Below are 21664 nucleotides of genomic sequence, written 5' to 3'. Positions count from 1 at the left end.
TAAATTTAGGATTTGCCAAGTGAATATGCCAAGGACACGTTACCCAATAATCACCTTATTTTATGAATGGAGTGTTGTGAAACGATGATCAGAAGTAATTGTCCAGTCCATTTAAAAATTTAATAAAGGTTAGGAACATGGAATCATTGTCAAATAATGGATATATTCTATTACATGTACCTCACCTCATTGTATACTTAATTATTTGAAAGTTTGGAACACCGGTCATCATCATAAATTAAAAGCATGGGTCATCACAATAAATTACAGATTTTGGGGACAGTGATATCTTTTTGTTTAAAACATATGGCAACATGTTTACAAGAAAACACTGTGCTAGTCTTTATGAATGAATGAGCTCAACTTCCTAAGAAAAAAGCAGAACACTATGTACTGTGCAAAGTTAACTTATATGGTTGCTGGATCAGTTTGTTCTGTATGAGTCAAACATAATTTAAAAAGGTTAATAGGTTTATGTTTTCCTCTGGGCTTTCAATTTGAGATGATTCTGTGATGTTATACAAGGCGCGACGAAATGTTATGGAAGGCTGAATTTATAACTTCAGAACTCAGAACCAGTAGCTCGGTGCTTCAATCATTATAGGGGTAGGTCTGTTAGCTTTAGTCGTTAGGAACTTGGGGGGTACGAAGAGGATCCAGGTTCGAGTACAATTTTCATTAGTTCCCTACCAGGGAACATTGATGGCCATTGTAACAAGTTTGATAAATGTTTATCACTCAACTTTCTAGTCCATGGTGATATTTTCATAAACAGCAATAGCATTTCTCTGTTTCTTTGTTGGATATTTTCATTTCATACCAAAGGCAAGTTGCGATTTTTCTTAAACTCATATTTCATATTCTTTCCCACCATCCTTACGCTTTTCTAGATTGTTTGTAGAATGAAAAGAATACATATTCCGATTTATAAAGTACATAATTATATATTATTTTTTCTAAAACAAAGTTCCAGAATCAGTAATGGTAAACAATTTTCATTGCCAGATGCAGAACTCAAAAACAAAATCCCACAAATGATACATAATCTTTCTGATCTTACATTATAAAGTCATTGAATGAATGCTTTCGGTGATGTCTCATCTGGAAATATGAGCGAGGAAAGACTCCAATTGGGCGGTAGAGGTGCCACCTTCTGACACCGATTGACAAATAGCTACTCCCAATTCACTCGCTCTTTCCCTCATCTTGCTTCCTTCCTCTGACACCATCAACTTCCTTATTGAGCTTTCAATGGTATCCGAAGAAATTAGTTCCGCTCGACGTGCCCAATCTCGAACCAACACACCAACCTTTAGTACCTCAGTGACCAACAATGCATTTTTAGGTTGGTCAGAGTGCATAGGCCAAGCAGCAATAGGTACACCCATGCTCAAACTCTCCATGGTTGAATTCCATCCACAATGACTCATGAATCCACCAGTTGATGAATGCTCCAGGATTTGAAGTTGTGGAGCCCAATCCCTTAATACCATTCCTATTCCTTTTACTCTTTCCTCAAAACCATCTGGCAGTTGAGGTTTTCTAACTTCCCCCTCATATATATCACCTCTATCAGCATCTCTTAGGACCCAAACAAATTTTTGTTTACTATGTTCTAGTCCAATTGCAATCTCAGCAATTTGATCGTCGGATACTGATGTCATTGTTCCAAATGAAACACATATAACAGAATTTGGAAGTTGTTTGTCTAACCATTCTAGGCACTTACAGCGAGGACTTCCAGTGGCATCCAACGTCAGCGGATTGAGTGGCCCAACAGCCCAAAGTTTTTTGTCTGCTTGAAACTTAGCTACCGCACTGATGAACTTTCCTTCTATAGCGTCGCATGTGTTGTATATATCCCCAGTGCGACATTTGTGCCATTCTGTATTTCTAGCAGAGAACTCTGAGAATTCATCATTGAAGCAATCTTCAAAGGAAATGCAAGGTGTGTCTTGTGGAATTAAGCTCCCTTCTGTTGAAATATTAATTAAAATTAGTTAATTAGATTTAGTAACTTACAATACATAGGTTGTTTTAAGCTAAATGGAATGTGTAAGTATAACATACATTCATTTCAATCATAATCATGTCAGTTATCACTTATCACATACATACATGAACTTTCTATTGATATTAAACTTCCCATTTTGCAGATACGATAGTCTTAGTACTAGTACGGGTATGCTTTAGTTTTTCATTGGAAACAAAAAGAATCGAGCTTGCTACCTTCATGGGCTGGTTTACCAAGAGCTTCCCAGATATAAAGGAGTACATAAATAGCAGAACAAGGGACAAAACTATAGGCTTCTGCATTAGGCACAAAAGAGGCTTCTTCAGCAGCAAACGCCATGGCTGCATCATGCACAACGACAACTCGCCTATGAGTAGAAGAGAGGGAGCGAAGAAGCACACCAAGAGGTTCGCGGAGGTGCACAGATGCTTCAAAGGTAGGTAATAAATGTTTGGGGAACTTGTCTGTGGCATTAGGATCAGCTGGAGGAGTGATGAATTGAGGAAGTTTGAAGTCATGGAAATGAATATTTGATATGGTTGAAGGGTCCCAACCATGAACACGATCCTTGGCTTGTTTATTGTGTGTTGCTGAACCAATGAAATGAGCTTGTAGGCCTCTTGAAGATAAGATTCTGGTTAAGTGAAGTAATTGGTTGAGATGGCCTTGTGCTGGTAAAGGAACCATCACTAACACCACACCATTTTGTTGTTGTTGCTCCATTGCAAAACGTACCAAACTTCCAAGAGATTTGTGCTTGAAATTTGATTTTCAATGTTCCTATGCTTAGCTATTCGACCAACTAAGTTTATATTTTGTCTTGGTATATAATGATTGAATATATAATTAATATATTACTTATAGACTAATGTTGTTGACCAAACATTTTCTTTATTGATTTAAGATAAGGACATGAGATATTCTGGAAGGAGTTAAAAAGGCACTAGAATTCTAGAAATGGGTTGGAGAGGCATTTGGGTGGAGACCGACTCTTCTTCAGTGGCACAAGCATTTCAAAGTGACAATGTGCATTGGAAGTTCAATTCTATTTGGCAGAGTCTTAAGGAGCAAGCTGTCTGGGTCAATGTTACTGCTACTTGGAGACAAGTTAACTTCAGTGCAGACTGCCTATCCAACTTCCAAGTATGGGGCAACCTTAGCTAAAGGAACAACAATGCGGTGGAATGAGAAGTCCGTATTCCTAAAAAGAATTGAAAACCACAATCCTTTTTTGTTAATCATCATATATATATATGGGGTAGGTTTTAGTTTACAACACTTTTTATCTAACGTTTTATACAATACCCCCACCGGACCCTTCAAGATGTTTTAAGGGCTAATTTTTTTGTGGATAAGATGTTCTCACCATGGATATGACCTCCATAAAAAATCGGGTCCTTTGAACATTTCTAAGTTTGCCAAAAAAATGGTTACAAAATCGATATTTCGAACCGTAGATAAAAATTCATAGGTTGAGAAGCAATTTTTCTCATCGTTAGGGAGTTTTCAAATGAGTTGAATTTTTGTGGAGATGATCTCCATGGTGTAAATATCATATCTACAAGGAATCAATGCTTAATTCATATTTTCAAGGGGTATTGTATAAAACGTTGTATAAAAAGTGTTGTAACCTAACCTACCCCTATATATATATATATATATATATATATATATATATATATATATATATATATATATATATGCGAATGGTCCGCCAATAATGTTATTGGCTTCTAGATATCTGGGTGTCCAAATCGGTTTTCGGAACTAACCGGTCGAGGAGTAATATTCAATTAATCAGTAATTAATCAGATTTAATCAGTTATATATATACATCCGATATAACTGATTAAATATAACTGGCAATTCGCCATGTCTCTGACCCTTTATACACGCCTCTTCTTTTTCCACGATTTCAACCCTTTTCCCTGACTCACGAGGAAAAGATCTTCACCATAGTCGGTCCATTGACTCCGTTCTCATGCTAATGATTCAGTGCATCTCCTACCGGAAAAAAAAAAAAAAAAAGATTTAGTGCATCTTTATGCACTACATTATTTTAACACCAGAATGTGTTTAACCATTTTTATAGAAGATAGAAGATAACAAAGTTCATTTCAAGAATGCCAAATGGAATGGACAAAACATTGGGAGTTTCTCATTTCAAAAAATTATTCACAAAATTTTATTAGTTTTATTTAACTTTCTAGATAAAATTCTAATTTATATCTCATGTTTTTTTTTTTTTTGCTAAAAGGTGATTGATTAATAAATAAAATAGAAAAAAAATGTTTATAAAAAAAAATATTAATAAATAAAATGGGAAAAAGTTACAAATAGTAACAATACTTTACAGATACAAAAGGTAAAGATTAATGAGGTAACATTTTCTCTGCTGCCACACCATATACCATATACCGTCTGTTAAGACACAAATATATAGGAGTCACTTGCGGTGTAGTGGTGTCAAATGGGGGCGGGCGGGGCTGGCCCGCCCTCAACAATGAAGCCCTCATGCTTTGAGGGTCGCCGATCCCCTCTCATTTACTTCGGGGCGGGTCGGGTCGGGCCAACACTTAAATCTCGAAGCCTTTACTCGCCCCTCCCCCTCGGAGGGGCGCCGGCTTGAGGCCAAAACATGAGGGGCGGATACTATGTTATACATTTGATTTACAAAATAAATTTAGAAACATTAGTTAAAAATGATAAAATCGAATGCACTTCACAATTAAACCTTCAAACCAAGGCCCAAAATTTCGATATCGGTCAATATATCGGTGTAACCAAAATCCGAGATATATCGGATATCTCGATTTTTTTGTGACCAGTCCAAAGTTTCTAAAATATCGGATATCTCACCGATATATCTCGGATATATCGGATATTTCAGAAATTTCAATATTAAGTTATTAACAATTGGTCAAAAAGTCAACTGATATATATCGATTATCTCGGAAATATCGATTATATCGGGCGATATAAACTTTCATATCTCGGAAATTCGATATATCTCGAAAAAAAAGGGTTCAATATTCGGTGGATATATGTCGGAATTATCGATATCGGTGTACCAATTTACCGAGATATATCGGCGAGATATCGGATATCTCGGCGATATTTTGGGCCATGCTTCAAACTACTAAAAAAACTTGTTAAAGTTGTATTAGTCAATTAAGATCAATTAAATTCATTTCATAAAATATTATAATGAAATTATAAGGTTGGCAAACTTAATAGATAAACGTTTTTTTAAGTGATTTTTAGCATATTAATGTTAAAATGAAATATATTGTAAATCTTTTTATTAAAATATATGTAATAAATGTTGAGGGCCTAAAGAGGGCCGGGCTTAAGGGAGGGCTTAAGTTTCGAAGTCTAGGCCCTTACCCTCCCCTCAAAGGCTTGAGGGCCGGGTCGGCCCAAACCTATGTGTGAGGGCCTCATTTTGAGGGCTTTTTCGGCCTATGGGCCGGGTCGGGACGGGCGGGCTAAGGGTTTGAGGGCCATTTTGACACCCCTACTTGCAGGTTAAACAGTGGATAGACTTGTGGTTTAATCCACCTTATAAGTGGCCCATAAATAAAAAAATTTGGACAAAATTCGCTTTGTACTTGTCTTGGAAAATTTGGTTGGAAAGATGCTCTGTTTTTCATGAAAAAAGAAGACCAAATTTGTTCAAAATTTCACCGCTTGTTAAATTTTTCTTTGATTCTACCGAGAACCGTAACTTGCGGAAACACAACAATCCCAAGAAGGAAATGCATTGGAGCCCACTTTGCTATTAATCATGTCAAGCTAAACATTGACGCCTCGCACATACAAGGAAAAGACTCATGTTATGGGTTTGTTCTAAGGGACGCTAATGGATGTTTTTGGTCGCCAGGAGCGCCGACATGGCGACAAAGCAATTGAAAGAAGCGAGAATGCAGAGGAGTGCTCCAAGGCATCAAATGGAGCTTAAAGTTCAAAGTACGAGAACTTGGAAGTGGAAACCCGACTCTCAAAGTGTCAGCATCTTTTGGAGAAGAAGAATGCAAATATATCATGGTCTTCTCAACTACTACTTTTGATGCCTTAGATCTGTTATCTCCTTTGTAAATAGCTATTGTACAAAATAGGTGAGCGGATCCGGAAATAAGGTTGCTCACAAAAACTTGCAGAAGCGGGGTAGATCCCATCCCGTGTTCACAGAATGGATTCAACCCACCCCTTGGTTATGTAACAATCTGAACTCTGATAGACTTTATGTAAACTTTGGTCTTTAATATATATATATATATATATATATATATATATATATATATATATATATATATATATATATATATATATATATATATATATATCCATCCATGAGAACATCTTATCCACAAAAAAATTAGCCCCTTAAAACATCTTGAAGGGTCCGGTGGGGGGTATTGTATAAAACGCGTTGTATATAAAAAGTGTTGTTGTAAACGGAACCTACCCCATATATATATATATATATATATATATATATATATATATTTGGTCTTGATCTTCAAGACGCTTGTCGTCTCGCATGCAAGTAATGTGAGCCTTTGGATTCAAAGATTTCTTGACCACGCAATACACACGCACCCACGGTATGAGTGGTTGTGAATTCACAAATAAGACCATACCACCCTCTAGCAGGTAGATTTAGCCATATATATATATATATATATATATATATATATATATATATATATATATATATATATATATATATATATATATATATATATATTTTTTTTTTTTTATTTGACACTTTCAAAATACATAATAATATAATCATATTAAATATTTCTAAATAATTATATGAGATGCAACAAAAAATATCAGATTCTCATAATCACATTTAACCAATTTAATTTTGAAGTACTATAGAGATGTCAAATACAACAAATTATGTTAAATGTTTGAAGGAATGTGGGAGAGAGAATAGATAATATATATTAGAGAGATAAAACAATAATTAGTATATTTAACTTTCGTTAAGGACGAAAAAATAAGTAAACTCTTAGCCTTGTGCATTGATTAGGTTCTATTATTATTTATACGGTTTAAAAATCTAATTTGTTAAAAAATTTATGTATTTTTTTGGGTGGGAAACCGATGCTTTCAATAATTTGTTTTCTCAGTTTAGTGAGAAATCAGTTATATGGGCCGATTAATCGGTCAATTCGGTGATTAAATCAAGTTGGTGAGAAAATTTTTAAAATCAGTAAATAAAACTAATTAGTTTACAAGTGATATGCGATTAATCGGTCATCTCGGCCGATATTGATAGCATGGTCTTACGAGCACCTCGATTAATTAGGTACTGCCTCATCAGTGGCCCAGCAGATAATCGAGCTAGTGACTTTTGGGGAGCAAACTCAAGGTCGCATCAACTGTGAGTCAAAATAGTGGGGAACTAGAAACGACCACGAGTGGAAACGTGAAGTACTAGGAATGTTTTATAAACGTTCTCTGGTGAAAATGTGCCACTCTGTAAGACTGTAAACACAAAAATATTGAAATCACAAGAATGTCATAATTTGTCGGAAAAAAATATATTTGGGAAAACAGAAAATAAAAAATGAAGACACTCTTAGGAATCCACCCATTCAAGTTGACAAGTTGTAGTAAAACAAAAGATTGCAAAAGAAAATCCAATCATTTATTAAAATGGTTTATTTTAAAGTTTGCATGTTGGTACGCAACCTTACTGCCAAAAATTCACTGTCATATATGACACAATTATATCAAAACTTTTCCGCCACTACCAGATAGGGGTGGGCAATAGGCCGGGTCGGGCTAAATTTAGCCCTAAAAACATTTAAAGCCCTTCAAATATTAGGGCAGGCGGTCGCCCCTAAAGTCAGCATATAGGGTCGGTCGGGCCGGTCACAAGTCTAAACTTCAGCCCTTACCCTACTCTAAGCCCTCTTTAAAGGCTTTTTAGGGCCGGCCTATATATTTTTTTTTTTACTACATCAGTTTTAAAACTCATTTATATTACAAAAATGTGCATAATAATCTACAAACTCAAAGTCCAACCAATCTAAGTAATAATCCCGTATAAGTCCAAAATTTAAAATGCACATCCACAATCTAATGAATCAAGACATCGAGAGTTCGAATTTGTTCTTCCTCAGACTCAAACGTCACTAAAATTACATTTTAAATTGAAATACATGACAAATAATTATATTATCATTTTAAAGGAAGAAGTAATGAATACAAAGAAGAAACATAATAGTTTTGGTTAAAGGTCATGGAAATTGTTAAACTATTTGTAATATCATAAATTATTTCTATAATAGATTCAAACAAATATAATATTACCTTTCTTCTAATTTAAAAGTGATTCAAGCTTTTGTATATAGAAATGAAAATATTGGCTTTTTGAACAAGTGATGGAGAAAGGTTTGAGATTACAAATGTCATTTTTCCTCGACAAAGGTTGTTTTGGTTTTACATGTTACAAATGTCCGCTCAGTATTTTGCTTTAATGGTGTGGAAGGAAATCTTTAGTTTTAAACTTGGCTTGGATGTGAATAAAAATATAATTTATAAGAAATAAGTGAGAAAAAGAAATTGAGAATAATAAGTTATGGACTTTGACTTGATGATCAAAGGAATAAAGTCTTATTTTTATTAAGCTAGTGCTCATTGTTCTTCATAGGTACATTAAGTTGGCAAGTTTTTGTTATATAAGACAAGTTATTGGAAGCACCCTTGGGTGTAAGTGATAAATTACAAAAGACAATGTTATTTTAATTGAAAATATTTAACAAAGAGTTGGACAATTATGGTATGTGTATTTATAGTGAAAGTGTGAAACGGGGGGCGGTTAGGGGCTTGGTTGTGGTCGGGCTAATGAGGGTTTGAATTAGGGTCGGGCCTATGTTTTAGAATCTTAGCCCCTAGCCCTACTAGAAGGCATTAAAGTAGGGCGGCCCTAAAAACTCGTGAGGGCTTTAGTTGTGAGGGGCTTTATAGGGGCTTAGGGTCTGGGTCGGTCGGTAGGGTTAAAGTCGTTAGGGCCAAATTCCCACCTCTACTACCAGGACATGAATACACCCCTAAAATCCTAAACAATGTTTTGCTCAAGGCCAGTGAATTTTGCATGTATAATGGAGAGTTCATCTCCAATTTTCTAAGTTAATCCAATTATAGCTTAGGTTTTCTCAAGGCCAGTGTTGTCTATGGAAAAATTAGCAATTAGCAAAAAAAAAAAAAAAAAACAATGAAAAAATCAGCAACTTGGGAAATTTTAAAACTGAAAATAGTAGAGTAAATTTGATCCATCTTGGTCACTCAATCAGCTAGGCAGGAATGGTAGCTACATAATCTATCTAATAAAAAGCAATGGTGTGGAGCCTACAGAGACTTCATCCAATGGTTGTCATTGTCTTTTCTAAGTTGTGACATGGCAGATCTAAGTGTTTGGAGAGTTTGTGTAATTTTGACAAGTGTAATCAATACTATGGGATCTATCCAAAAATCAACCAAAAGTCAACAATTACCGGACTTTTAAATTGTTGGCCTAGCCCCTAAACCGATAATACTCCAATTGATTTGGGCTTATAGATAATGGGTAATGGGATGGCCTTGGGCTGTATTTATAAATTGAGTTGTTTACCGGTCTTGTGCCAATATTTTATGCCTAAGATGCGCATGCATGCGCCTTGACGGCGCGCCATGAGTTGTCGGAGTAATGTCGCAGGCGCGTCGAGGTCTCGCGGGCCGTAGGCACGGACATACCCTAATATCTAACAAAACATAACGGTGTGGGGATCTTTCGGGCCTATCCGATGGTTCAAAATCTTTTTCAATAAAATATGACACGGCGAATCCAAGTGATTTAGGGACTTTTGCAATTTTGTTAAAACACTCAGTATCCATCGGATCTATCCAGAAAGTCAACAATTATGGCTGGGCTAGCCCATATACTCTTGGACCTCCAAATTTGACATGGTGGGCTTATAGATAATGGGAAATTGGACTGGCCTTGATTGGGTTTTCTGGCACCGAAGGCGCGACGAGTTGTTCAGTGCCGTACAGCACGGGCAAACCCTAGTAATATATAGGCTGATGTTGAGATGATTGAGAATGTAATTTGGACCAATGACAAGATACTTTCAAGCTTAATGATTCTAGTTATAGCTAGTTTGGGAAATGACTCAAATGAGCCATTACTAACAACAATGATAACAGAGCCATAAATAACAGTTAAGTTTCAGAGCACGTTATACTGAATTACTGATTACATCTTGAATGTGTATAATATATACTCTGACAGAGTAGAATATTTTCTTAGAATATATGTTCTTGGGTTAGTCATATTTGTAAAGAGTTAAAACTAACCGTTGTAATAAGTACACTCGTAGTTATCATAAGTCGTAAGGGAGGCAAATTGAAAACCGGATGTATTGATTAAATAGTCCGACACACACTCTCAATTTGAAGGGTTAGACGTTGGAACCAGCGACAGCTTGCTTTGTGTATGAATGGATCAAGAAACTTTGAAGTTTCGATCAAAAACCTTTCGATGTAACATAGTACAATCAACTCCACGCGTTCATAAAACTAAAAACATAGTACAATCAACTCCACACATTTAATAAAACTAAAAAAACCCGATTCCTAGCAATGTTTATATGCCAAGCTGTGTTGGATACTAGCTATAACACTTGTTCTTCCTGATCGGTCAAGTCAAAAAAATTCAGTTCATACACTTGTTTTTCTTAAATATTTAGCCAACTCTACAATGATTCACACAACATGACCCAACAAATCCAACATAGTTCTAAAAAAACCAACATATCTAAAACAATCAAATTTGTACGTGGACGCAATTTCTTCTTCAATCTTCTTCAATTTACGAAAGTTACCAATAAAAAAAAATTGAGAGAAACGAAAATTTTAATGAATGAGAGATAGAGATGAAGAGAGAAGTGAGAGAGAGAGTAGATGAAGAGAGAGAGATGAGAGGAGAGCGACAAATTACCTTTTGAGTTCGAGCTTGAGAGATGGAGAGCCGTGCGTCATAGGGGTGTGAAAGAGAGAGAAGAGATGGTGGCAAATTTTATTGCCCTAGTGGGAAAAATAAGGGGGTGACAAAAGAGTTTAGGGGGGGAGCTGGATTCTATTTTCCCACTTCTAGTGGGAAAATTTCATTTGCCGGCAAATAACAAATAGTGTTTGCCACTACCCTTAAATGCAGCCAAACACTGGCAAATAGTGCATCTAGTGGGAAAATTTTATTTGCCATCCCCATTTGCCACTAAACAAACACACCCTAAGTGTACATTGCCTCTGTAGTACGAAATATTGATTCTTTAGTCGTTCCATAGATAACGGCCGTCTTTCACTAGATCATCCAGTCATCCACTTGACTTGTGGTGTCACTTGTTCTAGAGATAAATCCAATAAATTCTGATATTGTTGACTACTTGTACTGGAACCCTCCGATATGTCTTTCACTAGATCATCCAGTCATCCACTTGACTTGTGGTGTCACTTGTTCTAGAGATAAATCCAATAAATTCTGATATTGTTGACTACTTGTACTGGAACCCTCCGATATCAATGTGATGGATTACTATTGAAAAAAAAAAAAACATTTTGCAGAAGAAAAAAGGACCGCGACAAGATTTTGGACCATGGGTTCAAATGTTTAATGGTCCTCTCTGCGTTCGTTGATTATGACACTTTTATCTTTAATTATTTCGGTTCCACAAATGGCCGTTGAAGTCGAAATTGAGGGGCTGGAGTGCTGGACTGCCTAGACTGAAAGTCTGAAACGGAGTGATTAAATCACGTAGTGGAGGGCAATTGACAATTTGACACATTTTTAATTCAAGCCTTTTGGCAGGTTTTGAGTTTTTAGTCTCTTCAGTTTTCTATAGAAATTGCTATGTGAGAACATGAAAATTATTGATGTAACACTCTTTGATATTAAAGTGAATGAAAACTGTTTGGGTGAGAACTCACGCAAACACACCAATGATCTTGTTAGAGAGGTTGATATGAAGTGAGAGAGACTGCACCACCAATGGCTGTATACTTATCCAAATCGTTATCTAGAATCAAGTCTAAAAAATGCACGTAGTTCTTTGTTGAAATAATTGTTGGGTATTTATAGGAAAATAAATATGTTAAGCTTCTTATTGCCTAAGATACTTTTTTATTATTTGATGAGATATTTTTTTATTTGTACGAAATCTTTCCAAAAGCTTTATATGGAAAAAATCTCTTGACATATCTCCGGACCTGTTATATATAATTTGGGTGCTATATTAGTGGGCAGTGTCATTGCTTCACTAGTGGGCATGTCAGAATGCAACACTAGTAGGCAAGCGGGAATGCCACAGTAGCGAGCAAGCAAGCACACCTTACTAGTAGGCAAACGGAAATGTCACAGTAGCGGGCGAGCAAGCACGCCTCACTAGTAGGCAAGCGGGAGTGCCACAATAACGGGCAAGCAAGCATGCCTTATTAGTGAGCGGCTCTTATAGTAGTACCCAATGATGGTCGTTCGTAGGGGTACGAGTACACTGGTACACATACCACCCCCTTTTCGTCGGATGGAATTCGTTTCTTGCAGCGAAGACTAAACATAATATTACTACAAAAGAATGAAACAATGTGATTGAAATATTTGCCATGCAAGTGCATGACAAAGCTAATAGTAGCAAATTCCCGTTTGACATGACATCTGTTAATGCTAGTGTTGGTATTGATGCCAAAGGAGCTGGTTAGGGGCAATTTACCCAGAGTGTTGAGCATCAGCCACATCATGTTGCTTTAAACCATGAGGCTATGATTACTGATATTCTTGTTTTCGAAAAGGACGTTGAAACTATGGAGTAGCAGCCACCGTTTACGGAAATCGAACGGGTCCAAGCCGCCCCCAATCGTGATATTGAAGATGGGACTAAAAATGGTGTGCCTGGAGTCTCCTTGTATGCCACAAATGGTATACCAATCGACAACATGGATCACATTCCCACTGTATTTCTTGATGATGATGTGATAGAGGCGCTGAAACCGACAAATGATATAGTTTTCTCTACCGAAATGGTCGAAGAGTATATGAATAATCCATTGGTAACGGAGATGAGTTCGAATAATGCGGAAGACGTGGAGGATATTTCAGACATGTGTATTACTGGGAGACACAAATTGCAAAAAGTAAAACAACTGCATATACAAATATATACTCCTTGTTTTGTTGTTTGATATAATTTATGATAAAGAAGCCATTTGTATAACTTGTATAATAAAGTTAGTACAGAGTTTTTATGTATATATTTAACTATAATTGCGTTGAAACCACAATACTTAATTATACAATGGTAACAGAGATGAGTTCGAATAATGCAAAAGGCGTGGAGGATATTTCAGACATGTGTATTACTGGGATACACAAATTGCAAAAAGTAAAACAACTGCATATACAAATATATACTCCTTGTTTTGTTGTTTGATATAATTTATGATAAAGAAGCCATTTGTATAACTTGTATAATGAAGTTAGTATAGATCTTTTATGTATATATTTAACTATGATTGGTTTGAAACCACAAGACTTAATTCGTAGGTGGTTGCTGTACTACCCACTTTAAAGATAATTGGGTTCAAGTTGTAGAAGAAATATATGTTTGTTTATGGGGATATAAGTCGATGAAAAAGGACTTGTGATAGGATGTACTTGTGTGGGCTAAGACTACTAAACTCTGCTTATGATACGCTATGTTGCGAAGCGGGTTATTTGATTGGGGGTTGAGGCTATGACTCGATTCTAGCTTAGTGAACCGTAAGACATTTTTGCCTTTGCAACCTGGGGTATGCTGGTTCACGCGCTTCTTACATAAATAATATTTGTGCTTTAAGCATAGTGTTTGTTGGTGTTGTCACTGCTTACTTGACATTTTTTTTTTTTGGGTGCATGAAGAGAGGTGTTGAAAATGCAAACTCCACGACTTTTGGTGCATGGAGAGAGGTGTTGAAAATGCAAACCTCATGACTTTTTGGTGCGTGGAGAAATGTGTTGAAAACGCAAACTCCACGACTTTTGGTGCATAGAAAGAGGTGTTGAAAATGCAAACTCCACGACTTTTTGGTGCATGGATAGAGGTGTTGAAAACGCAAACCCCATGACTTTTTAGTGCGTAGAGAGAGGTGTTGAAAACACAAACTCCACGACTTTTGGGTGCATGGAGAGAGGTGTTGCAAACGCAAACTCCATGACTTTTGAATTTGTATATGTTTTTATAGTTTAGCTTTTCTATCAACTGCTTGTCTTTAAGAATGGTAATTGAGTAATTGATATATATTATTTTTGACTAACTAACTGAATGAAAATAAAGAAATGTGGAATAATGCATTTATTGATTAGTGATAATCTGAAAAAACAAAAGAAAATTACTTCAAGAACCAGTTCTAAGGAACTGTTGGCCAAAACTACTAATTGTCCGGTTCAAAGACAATCTTTGTAAACAAGCTTAAATAGATGTCCTATTTAGCCACCGCTTGATTCCCCGAAAGCACTTCGGAAAACTTTTCGCGAAGTGGGTATTCGATGTATACCTTGACCAATCTTCCTTGGAAGTATGGTTTGAGGCGTCCGGCAAAGATGAACCAATGCTAGAACAATTTTTTTCAACTCTCGTATATCTAGTTTCCACCCCCTAGGGGTCTTGGCGCCGCTAATGAAGAAGATTAGACGACCGCCTTCTCCATCGATGAACAATACCGCGACTAATCTGCGATAGGTTGCCCTCGTACTAAATTTCGCCAACATTGATGGCGAGACTAAGTATTTCTTGATGGATTGGAAGGCATTTTCACAGTCATCATTTCACCCTGTTGAGTCCTTTAAAGTCTGAAAGAAAGGACGACATCTTTCCAAGTACTTAGAGATGAACCGGTTGAGAGTCGCTAAGCGTCCGGTGAGCTGTTGAATCTCCTTTTTTGTTTTTGGTGCTGACATGGCCTGAATGGATCGGATCTGCTATGGGTTAGTTTCGATGCCTCGACGAGTCATCAAATACCCCAAAAAATTTCTGGAGATTAGCCCAAAAGCGCATTTCGAAGGATTGAGTCGTATGTTGAATTCTTCAATTTTGTCAAAAACTGATTGTAAGCCAGAGATGTGATCTCCCTTATGCTTGGATTTTACAATCATGTCATCAATGTACGCCTCCATTATCTTGCCTAACATATCTCCAAACACTACACCATAAATGGTGTTTAGCAACAATTATAATCGTTACTTATATTTTTACTAACGCTTATATCCGTTACTTCTGGGGTGTTACAGTCATTTAGGCAAATTTAGTAACGGATATATTTGTTACGATATATTAATTTAGTAAATGTGATATATTTGTTACGTATATTAATTTAGTAACAGATATATTCGTTGGTAATTATTTTGTAACAGATAGTCAACCGTTGATTGTCCACGGAAATCTTTTATTTCTAACAGATATAAGTGTTAGTGAAGCTTGGGACCTTTCATTACTAACATTTAGCGTAACAGATATAACCGTTACTAAAAAACAATCCAGTGCAAAAAAAAATATTTTTTCTAGCGCCAAAAGATTTCCACCCTGTATATCTGATTATCCACAATCCATCTTACATACAAAAATATTACATTACATTACAACTCAAGTAACAAGTGAATAAAAGAAAACCCGACTCAGTTAATATTATAGAATTAAAACCACCAATCCAAATCCAAATTTACAGAACAAACACTTGTAAAAATGAATTAACCTAATCGTATCCATCCAAAGTTACAACAACAATTGTAACACAATATAATAGAAACTGAAAAACACTAACAAGCTGACACAACTACCAACTCGACCATTGAGAATTTGTCGAGTACCAGTCAGAAGTAGCACCACCATCTTCACCCTTACATTGTTGGATGTGTATACCTGTTTTTACCAAAAAATGTCTTTAATCTCATACTTCTCACATAAAAGAATAAACCACAAAAAATTGAAGCCTAAAATGTAGTTTAATACCACAAAATGACGTAACGGGCATATTATTACCTCAATGAAGGCACTAGGATGTGCATACTTCTGTTTCTCTGATAATCTCAGAGTGTATTATGCATCAATGCCGAATATCAAATGTACCTCTCATTGCTGCTTTGAGAACATCTATGTCTGCATTCAAATTCCTACGTGCCAAAGAAGTGTTTATCCATCATAAAATAATCCGTTGATTACTAACAAATAAGGATACAAGCAAGCAATTAAACTCATGCACCTAAGAAACAATCGAAATTCAGATGTCTAAACTTTTACTGTGAAAAATAAATCTCCTTGTTCAATCACTTAGTAAGCTTAATCTACACATAACCAAATCTATTTTACTTGATTCACCTTCCCTAAAAGATCACATGGATTCAGCATGCATATCATGAGTCTGCCATGGTAGAAAAGAAATTAGACAAAAAGGTTCTCTCACCAAGGCTTAAAACTTAATCTAAAAAGCACTACCTCAACATTATCACACAATTCTTATAACACCTTAACAACACCTCGTCCTTACCACGATGATTTCCCACAACGTATTAGAAATGTAGAACAACTACCACTCAAACACCATAATGCTAATGAGTCATCCATTTTCCAAGTGAATTAAATGCAAAAAACAATATCTAAACACTACCAACAACCCATTTCCTTCATAAGAACAAATTTAGTTTGTAATAATTTCTTTCTGTAAGGCAAGTAATTTCTTTTTTCTAATGACAAAAAAAAGAGTACACAAAAAACTAACCTTTAAGGGTATTAAAAGAACTTCGCTACACACCCAAGATTTGAGCAAGAACAATACCTGAAGGTGAACTTGGATTTCATTCTTCTAAATCGATGACTCAAAACTAAATTTACCATGTCTAGACGAATAGATTATATCAACGTAAGAAGTAAATGTACCATGTCTTTGGATTTCATTCTTCCTAATTTGATGACTCGAAACTAAAATTTTGCCTTGTCATCCATCACGAAATAATCATTGTTTCCCACACCCTTTAAAACATAAGGAAATCAAATCGATTAGTAATTCTTCATCCTCTTGAGAATGAAATAAGAGAAAGAAAAACAAATATTAGAGGCACACACACACTAAATCATTCATAACAAGTTATTGTAGTGTAAGGAAATTCATGCGGTCATAATAAATGAATACCAAAAGTAACAATACATAATGACGGAATATCAAGTATTCAAATTGCAAATAAAACTAACTAGTGAAACTCCCGAAACTGACATTAATACAAACCCGTTACTTGCTAAATGAAACTGACTCAGTCTACAGACAGTGATGTAACGTTGTTACTTGCTAAATTCATTGCAGAGTACCAGACTAGCTAGTAACATACTAACATGGTCCATAGACATAGTTCACTTACAAACTAGTAGCATACAGTCAAGTCGCTCCTAAGTTGTTTGTGTACAAAAAATGAAAGTAGACAAGACTGAGCCATTACCGCACACTCTCGAGCTGTGTTCACACTAATAAGGCACTCGATGTCTAAATTACTTGAAATTCAAATCAAAGTCTTGGCAATTGCTATCAACTTGTTATTGAGTACCTAACTTGTAAATGATTTATTTTTGTAAAATCAGCATAGTAGATGCAAGGCTAAATACATAATTGAAGTCAATTTTTAGTTCACAGAAAAATAAGCATTTATAAGCAAGTTGATACCTTAATCTGTAGAGCACCACATTGTCCAAAGAATCCCAAAATAACTAAAACCCCAATTAATGAAAGGGACTAGCGTTCATCACCTACAAAGATTGCAAAAAACAAAACTCATTAAAGAAAACAATAACCAGTAAAACAACATGGTGTTAAATATGGTGTCATGGAGGGTGACCTAATATAGTTGAATAGGAGCTATAGAATATAATGGGAGCACATCTTAGAGGAGTTGAAAGAATCCAAAGCACCTGCAAATCTGCAATCAACTTTAAATTTAGTGAGGAGACAGCTTATAAGTCAATTAGCATTTAAATCACATTCAGTAGGCATATAATATCGATCTGTGTAACTTTTAGGCACCAAACTCAGCTTCTTAATTGGTGAAGGAAATAAAGATTTCAGTTCGCGCGTTCAAAGTTTAAACAATTGTGTTAAACTAAACTACTATGAAAATATTTGTTCTACCGTTTGACATTATTGCTTTATTGACCACCCGTAAAGTCCAACTCCATTCCAAGCAAAATTGAGGCCAGCAAAAGCCAACAGCATGCATTTGTCTTCGTTCAGTCATCAAGTTTGATTCGAAGTGTGTTAAACCTCGTGAAAAATATAAACAATGAGATCATAGAGTGTGTTGCTTGAAACTTGCGTCAGTACTTCAATAAGCTGTTTTTTTGGGATAAGTTATATATAATTTAACTAGTATGGAATGCATGCATGACAGCTTGAGAAAGAACATGAAAGGCTTATTTACTATGAAAAAACCAAAGTCCAGAATCCAAACAGATTAGTGTCTTTTTGTTGAGGTAAGAAACGCATAGTGACTGCATCTCATGAAAGTCAATCTCCATCACTGATCGATATTATAAGTCAATTAGCATTTAAATCACATTCAGCATAATTCTTTAAAGTTTCCACAATACAGATGCAATACACAACAAGATACTACAAGTTAGACTTCTAATGTATTCAAAATTCCTTGAAATTTTAGCTAGTCAAACTATTTGATCAAAGTGATATATTTTCTATGTGAATGTAAAGCAACAAACCTATGTTAGTTGTTGAGCAAATATGTTACACATAGTTCTGTACCTTTTCAAACATATGTTAGTGAAAAGTTTCCTAGCAGCAGCCCATGTACACATCTTAAACCCACACTGTAAAGTACACAATAATCTGTTATAACAGGAAGCTGAAGCAAGTACCTTATGGTATCAATAGGTACGAATGATGATGATGATAAGAGTGTGCTACGCCAGCCAGGGTAAAAAATGAAGTTCTCAGGAAGAAAACAAACCTGAGTATCACGAATTCCTGAACCTCCAGTCAAGAGAACCACAAAATGAAAGCCCTTAATTAGGGAATTCCAGTACCACATCTGCTGAAACATCAAGCAAACATAGAAAATTTTCAACAAAGTAGATGAACAATGAAACTACTTTAAGAGGTGAACAAAAAAAATAAAAGTACTGTTGCTAGAGCCTTTTTCTCCAGATGAGCTCGAGAACCAAATGCGAAGAGAGAGATGAGAGATCGAGCGAGAGCTTACCTGGTTCGTCTCCATCCTTAGAGCTCTATAAAAGAAACACTTTTTTACATGAAAACCGACTAAATCATGAGCAGGTTAAGGTGTTTTTTATTTTTGATTAGCCAAGCAACGAAATCGTCCCAATCGTGAGCATATAAATTTACATTCCAATGTTACAGTTCCACACAAAACTTAAATTACCTAAATTTATCAGCAAGCGAAACAAATAAACCTAATTTGACCAGTTCATGGAGCACAATTAAACCAAAAAACTCAGAAATTGACTAGCTAGTTTTTTGGGTAGGAGAGAGAAAATAGATCAAGAGATTAAGAGAGAAAGCATATATACCTAGTGTTTTTTCATCTTCGTCGATGAGGGTTTGACAGAGGAGACAATACATGGGATAGGGTTTCATGGAGTCTTGTAGACCTGAAAGAGACGAGCATTTTTTTTTTTTGATAAAGAAAGAGACGAGCATGGGAAGGGCACAATTGTTTTATTTACTTCAGTTTATTCCGTTAGTTCCGTATATACCCTTTTGGTCTTTATTTTAGTTTGTTTCCTAACGGACACAATTGTTACAAATGATTAAAATATTTCTTTGATAATAATTGGAAAAATAAATTAAAATATACTAACGGATACCAAAGAACCTCACACTTATGTCCGTTAGAAAGGTTGTAACAGATATATTCGTTACAAATGGAAATTTTGCCCTGTTACAAAATGACCCTTATGGTGTAGTGAAATATGGTGTTGATCATCCTCTGATAAGTGGCACCCATGTTTTTTAAACTAAAGGCATGACCTGGTAACAGAAAATTTCCTGATCAGCTATGAATGCAGTTGCTTCTTGGTCTTTAATAGATAGCGGAATCTGGTGGTATCCTGAAGAAACATCCATAAATGATAATCGCGGGTAGCTAGATGTGGCATCTACCCATTCTGATATCCGCGAAAGAGGGTAGGGATGAATCGGGCAAGCCTTGTTAAGGATTGTGAAATCAATGCACACTCTCATTTTACCATCTTTCTTAGGTTTGACTGAGAGTAGACGATCAATATCCTCTTTGACCTTGAGTTTTCTATCTGGTGTCATACGCCTAGGTTTCTGCCTCATTGGCTTGATTGTAGGATCAATGTCAAGCGTGTGGCATGCAATATATGCGCTAAGTCCAGGCATTTGTTCTATTGACCAAGCAAATATCGTATTGTTTTTTTAGGAGGACAATCATCTCCGCTTGTTCGCTTTCTGACAGTTCCGCCGATATGAAAGTTATTTTGTCGCTTGAATTCCCAATCTGCACTTCTAAGAAGCGGTCTATAGTTTGCAGCCCTTCATTTAGTGAACTAGCAGTACAAATATTGTGTAGTACTGATTCTGACTTAGACACCTCCTGCGAATTGCTGAGAACTGTATTTCCTCACATATCAAACTGACGATACTCCTCCAAAACTTTTCGTGGCAGCCGTGGGAAGCCATTTGGTTGCCCGTGTGTCTTACAAATTTTGCCGGGGATGGGAATTTGATCGCCGATGAAAAGTAGAGACTATCGCCCCCATAATGTGGGAGCCAATCCCTTCCTAAGATTGCATTGTAAGGGGATTTGCAATTCATCAGAAAGAATTCAATGTCTGCCATCTTGTCCATGAGTGTGACTGGTAAAGAAAATCTTCCCACTAGGGTTGTTGTTGTTCCATCGAAACTGCCTATTAGATTATTTTCTGCAACCACCAAATTATCTAAAAGTTGCATGTTCTTGTAGCAACCTGCAAAAATGACGCTGACAGAACTCCCCGTGTTTATCATTATGCGCTGAACTCGCCATAATCCAATGAAAGCAGAGATAATGACCGCATCATAATGAAGATGGTGGACGCCTATTAGGTCTTTATCACTAAAATATAAGGGACCGGGTTCGGTAGTTTCTGAACGAATTCCTTTTGCAAAATCAATGTTATTTACGTGATAAAATTCACATAAGAAACCAAACTTGGCTTGTTGCTCATACTTCTGCTTTGTTTGTGAAATGTCATTAATTTTGGCGTGACCAGCTAGTATGACATTGTAACCCGTCATTGCTAAATTTTGCTTCATAGTCTTTGGAAGTAAAAATTGCCTAACCGCCCTTTTCAACTAACCTCTGTATCTTTCCCCTGAGGGATCTGCAATCTTCAGTTTCATGACCGAAATCATTATGGAAGTGACACCAAAGATTTTTGTCACTTCTAGACTCTGTGTTTTCAAGTAAGGGCATTGAAGAAAAAAGTAAGTAACGTCCTTTAATCTTCTCATATATTACTGCATATTTGGCATTTAATGGAGTGAGCTTCATTTCTTCGTGAATCGTGTCTGATTTTTGTTGTTGTCCTTCCGTAGTGTTTTGTT

General features: G+C 36.0%; 2 protein-coding genes across 7 annotated transcripts; both read right to left on the bottom strand.

Moving 5' to 3' along the window:
• Window positions 1-972: 972 nt before the first annotated feature.
• LOC147503777 (zeatin O-glucosyltransferase-like) lies at window positions 973-2907 on the bottom strand. The gene is made up of 2 exons (XM_086556998.1): window positions 2230-2907; window positions 973-1975 (listed from the first exon to the last, which is right to left on the bottom strand). The coding sequence occupies exons 1-2, from the start codon at window positions 2735-2737 to the stop codon at window positions 1098-1100; spliced, it is 1386 nt and encodes a 461-aa protein (XP_086413124.1). The 5' UTR covers window positions 2738-2907; the 3' UTR covers window positions 973-1097.
• Window positions 2908-17037: 14130 nt separating this feature from the next.
• LOC147503776 (uncharacterized) lies at window positions 17038-19738 on the bottom strand. 6 transcript variants are annotated; one of them, XR_015220252.1, is made up of 7 exons: window positions 19624-19738; window positions 19044-19124; window positions 18839-18903; window positions 18212-18303; window positions 17922-18002; window positions 17750-17832; window positions 17038-17067 (listed from the first exon to the last, which is right to left on the bottom strand). XR_015220252.1 is itself a non-coding variant. In XM_086603993.1 (6 exons), exons 1-6 carry the CDS (start codon window positions 19308-19310, stop codon window positions 17819-17821), a joined length of 348 nt encoding a protein of 115 aa, XP_086460119.1. In that variant the 5' UTR covers window positions 19311-19726; the 3' UTR covers window positions 17320-17818. The 6 variants fall into 6 exon arrangements, 1 of the variants encoding a protein (XP_086460119.1); XR_015220250.1 differs by having other exon boundaries at window positions 19296-19726; XR_015220251.1 differs by having other exon boundaries at window positions 19044-19127; window positions 19624-19726.
• Window positions 19739-21664: the final 1926 nt, after the last annotated feature.

Source organism: Coptis chinensis, chromosome 4 (genome assembly GCF_015680905.1).
Source record: "Coptis chinensis isolate HL-2020 chromosome 4, ASM1568090v1, whole genome shotgun sequence".
NCBI classification, from domain to species: Eukaryota; Viridiplantae; Streptophyta; class Magnoliopsida; order Ranunculales; family Ranunculaceae; genus Coptis; species Coptis chinensis.
Note: the sequence above shows the minus strand (reverse complement) of the source record. Positions and strands in the feature narration are given on the sequence as shown.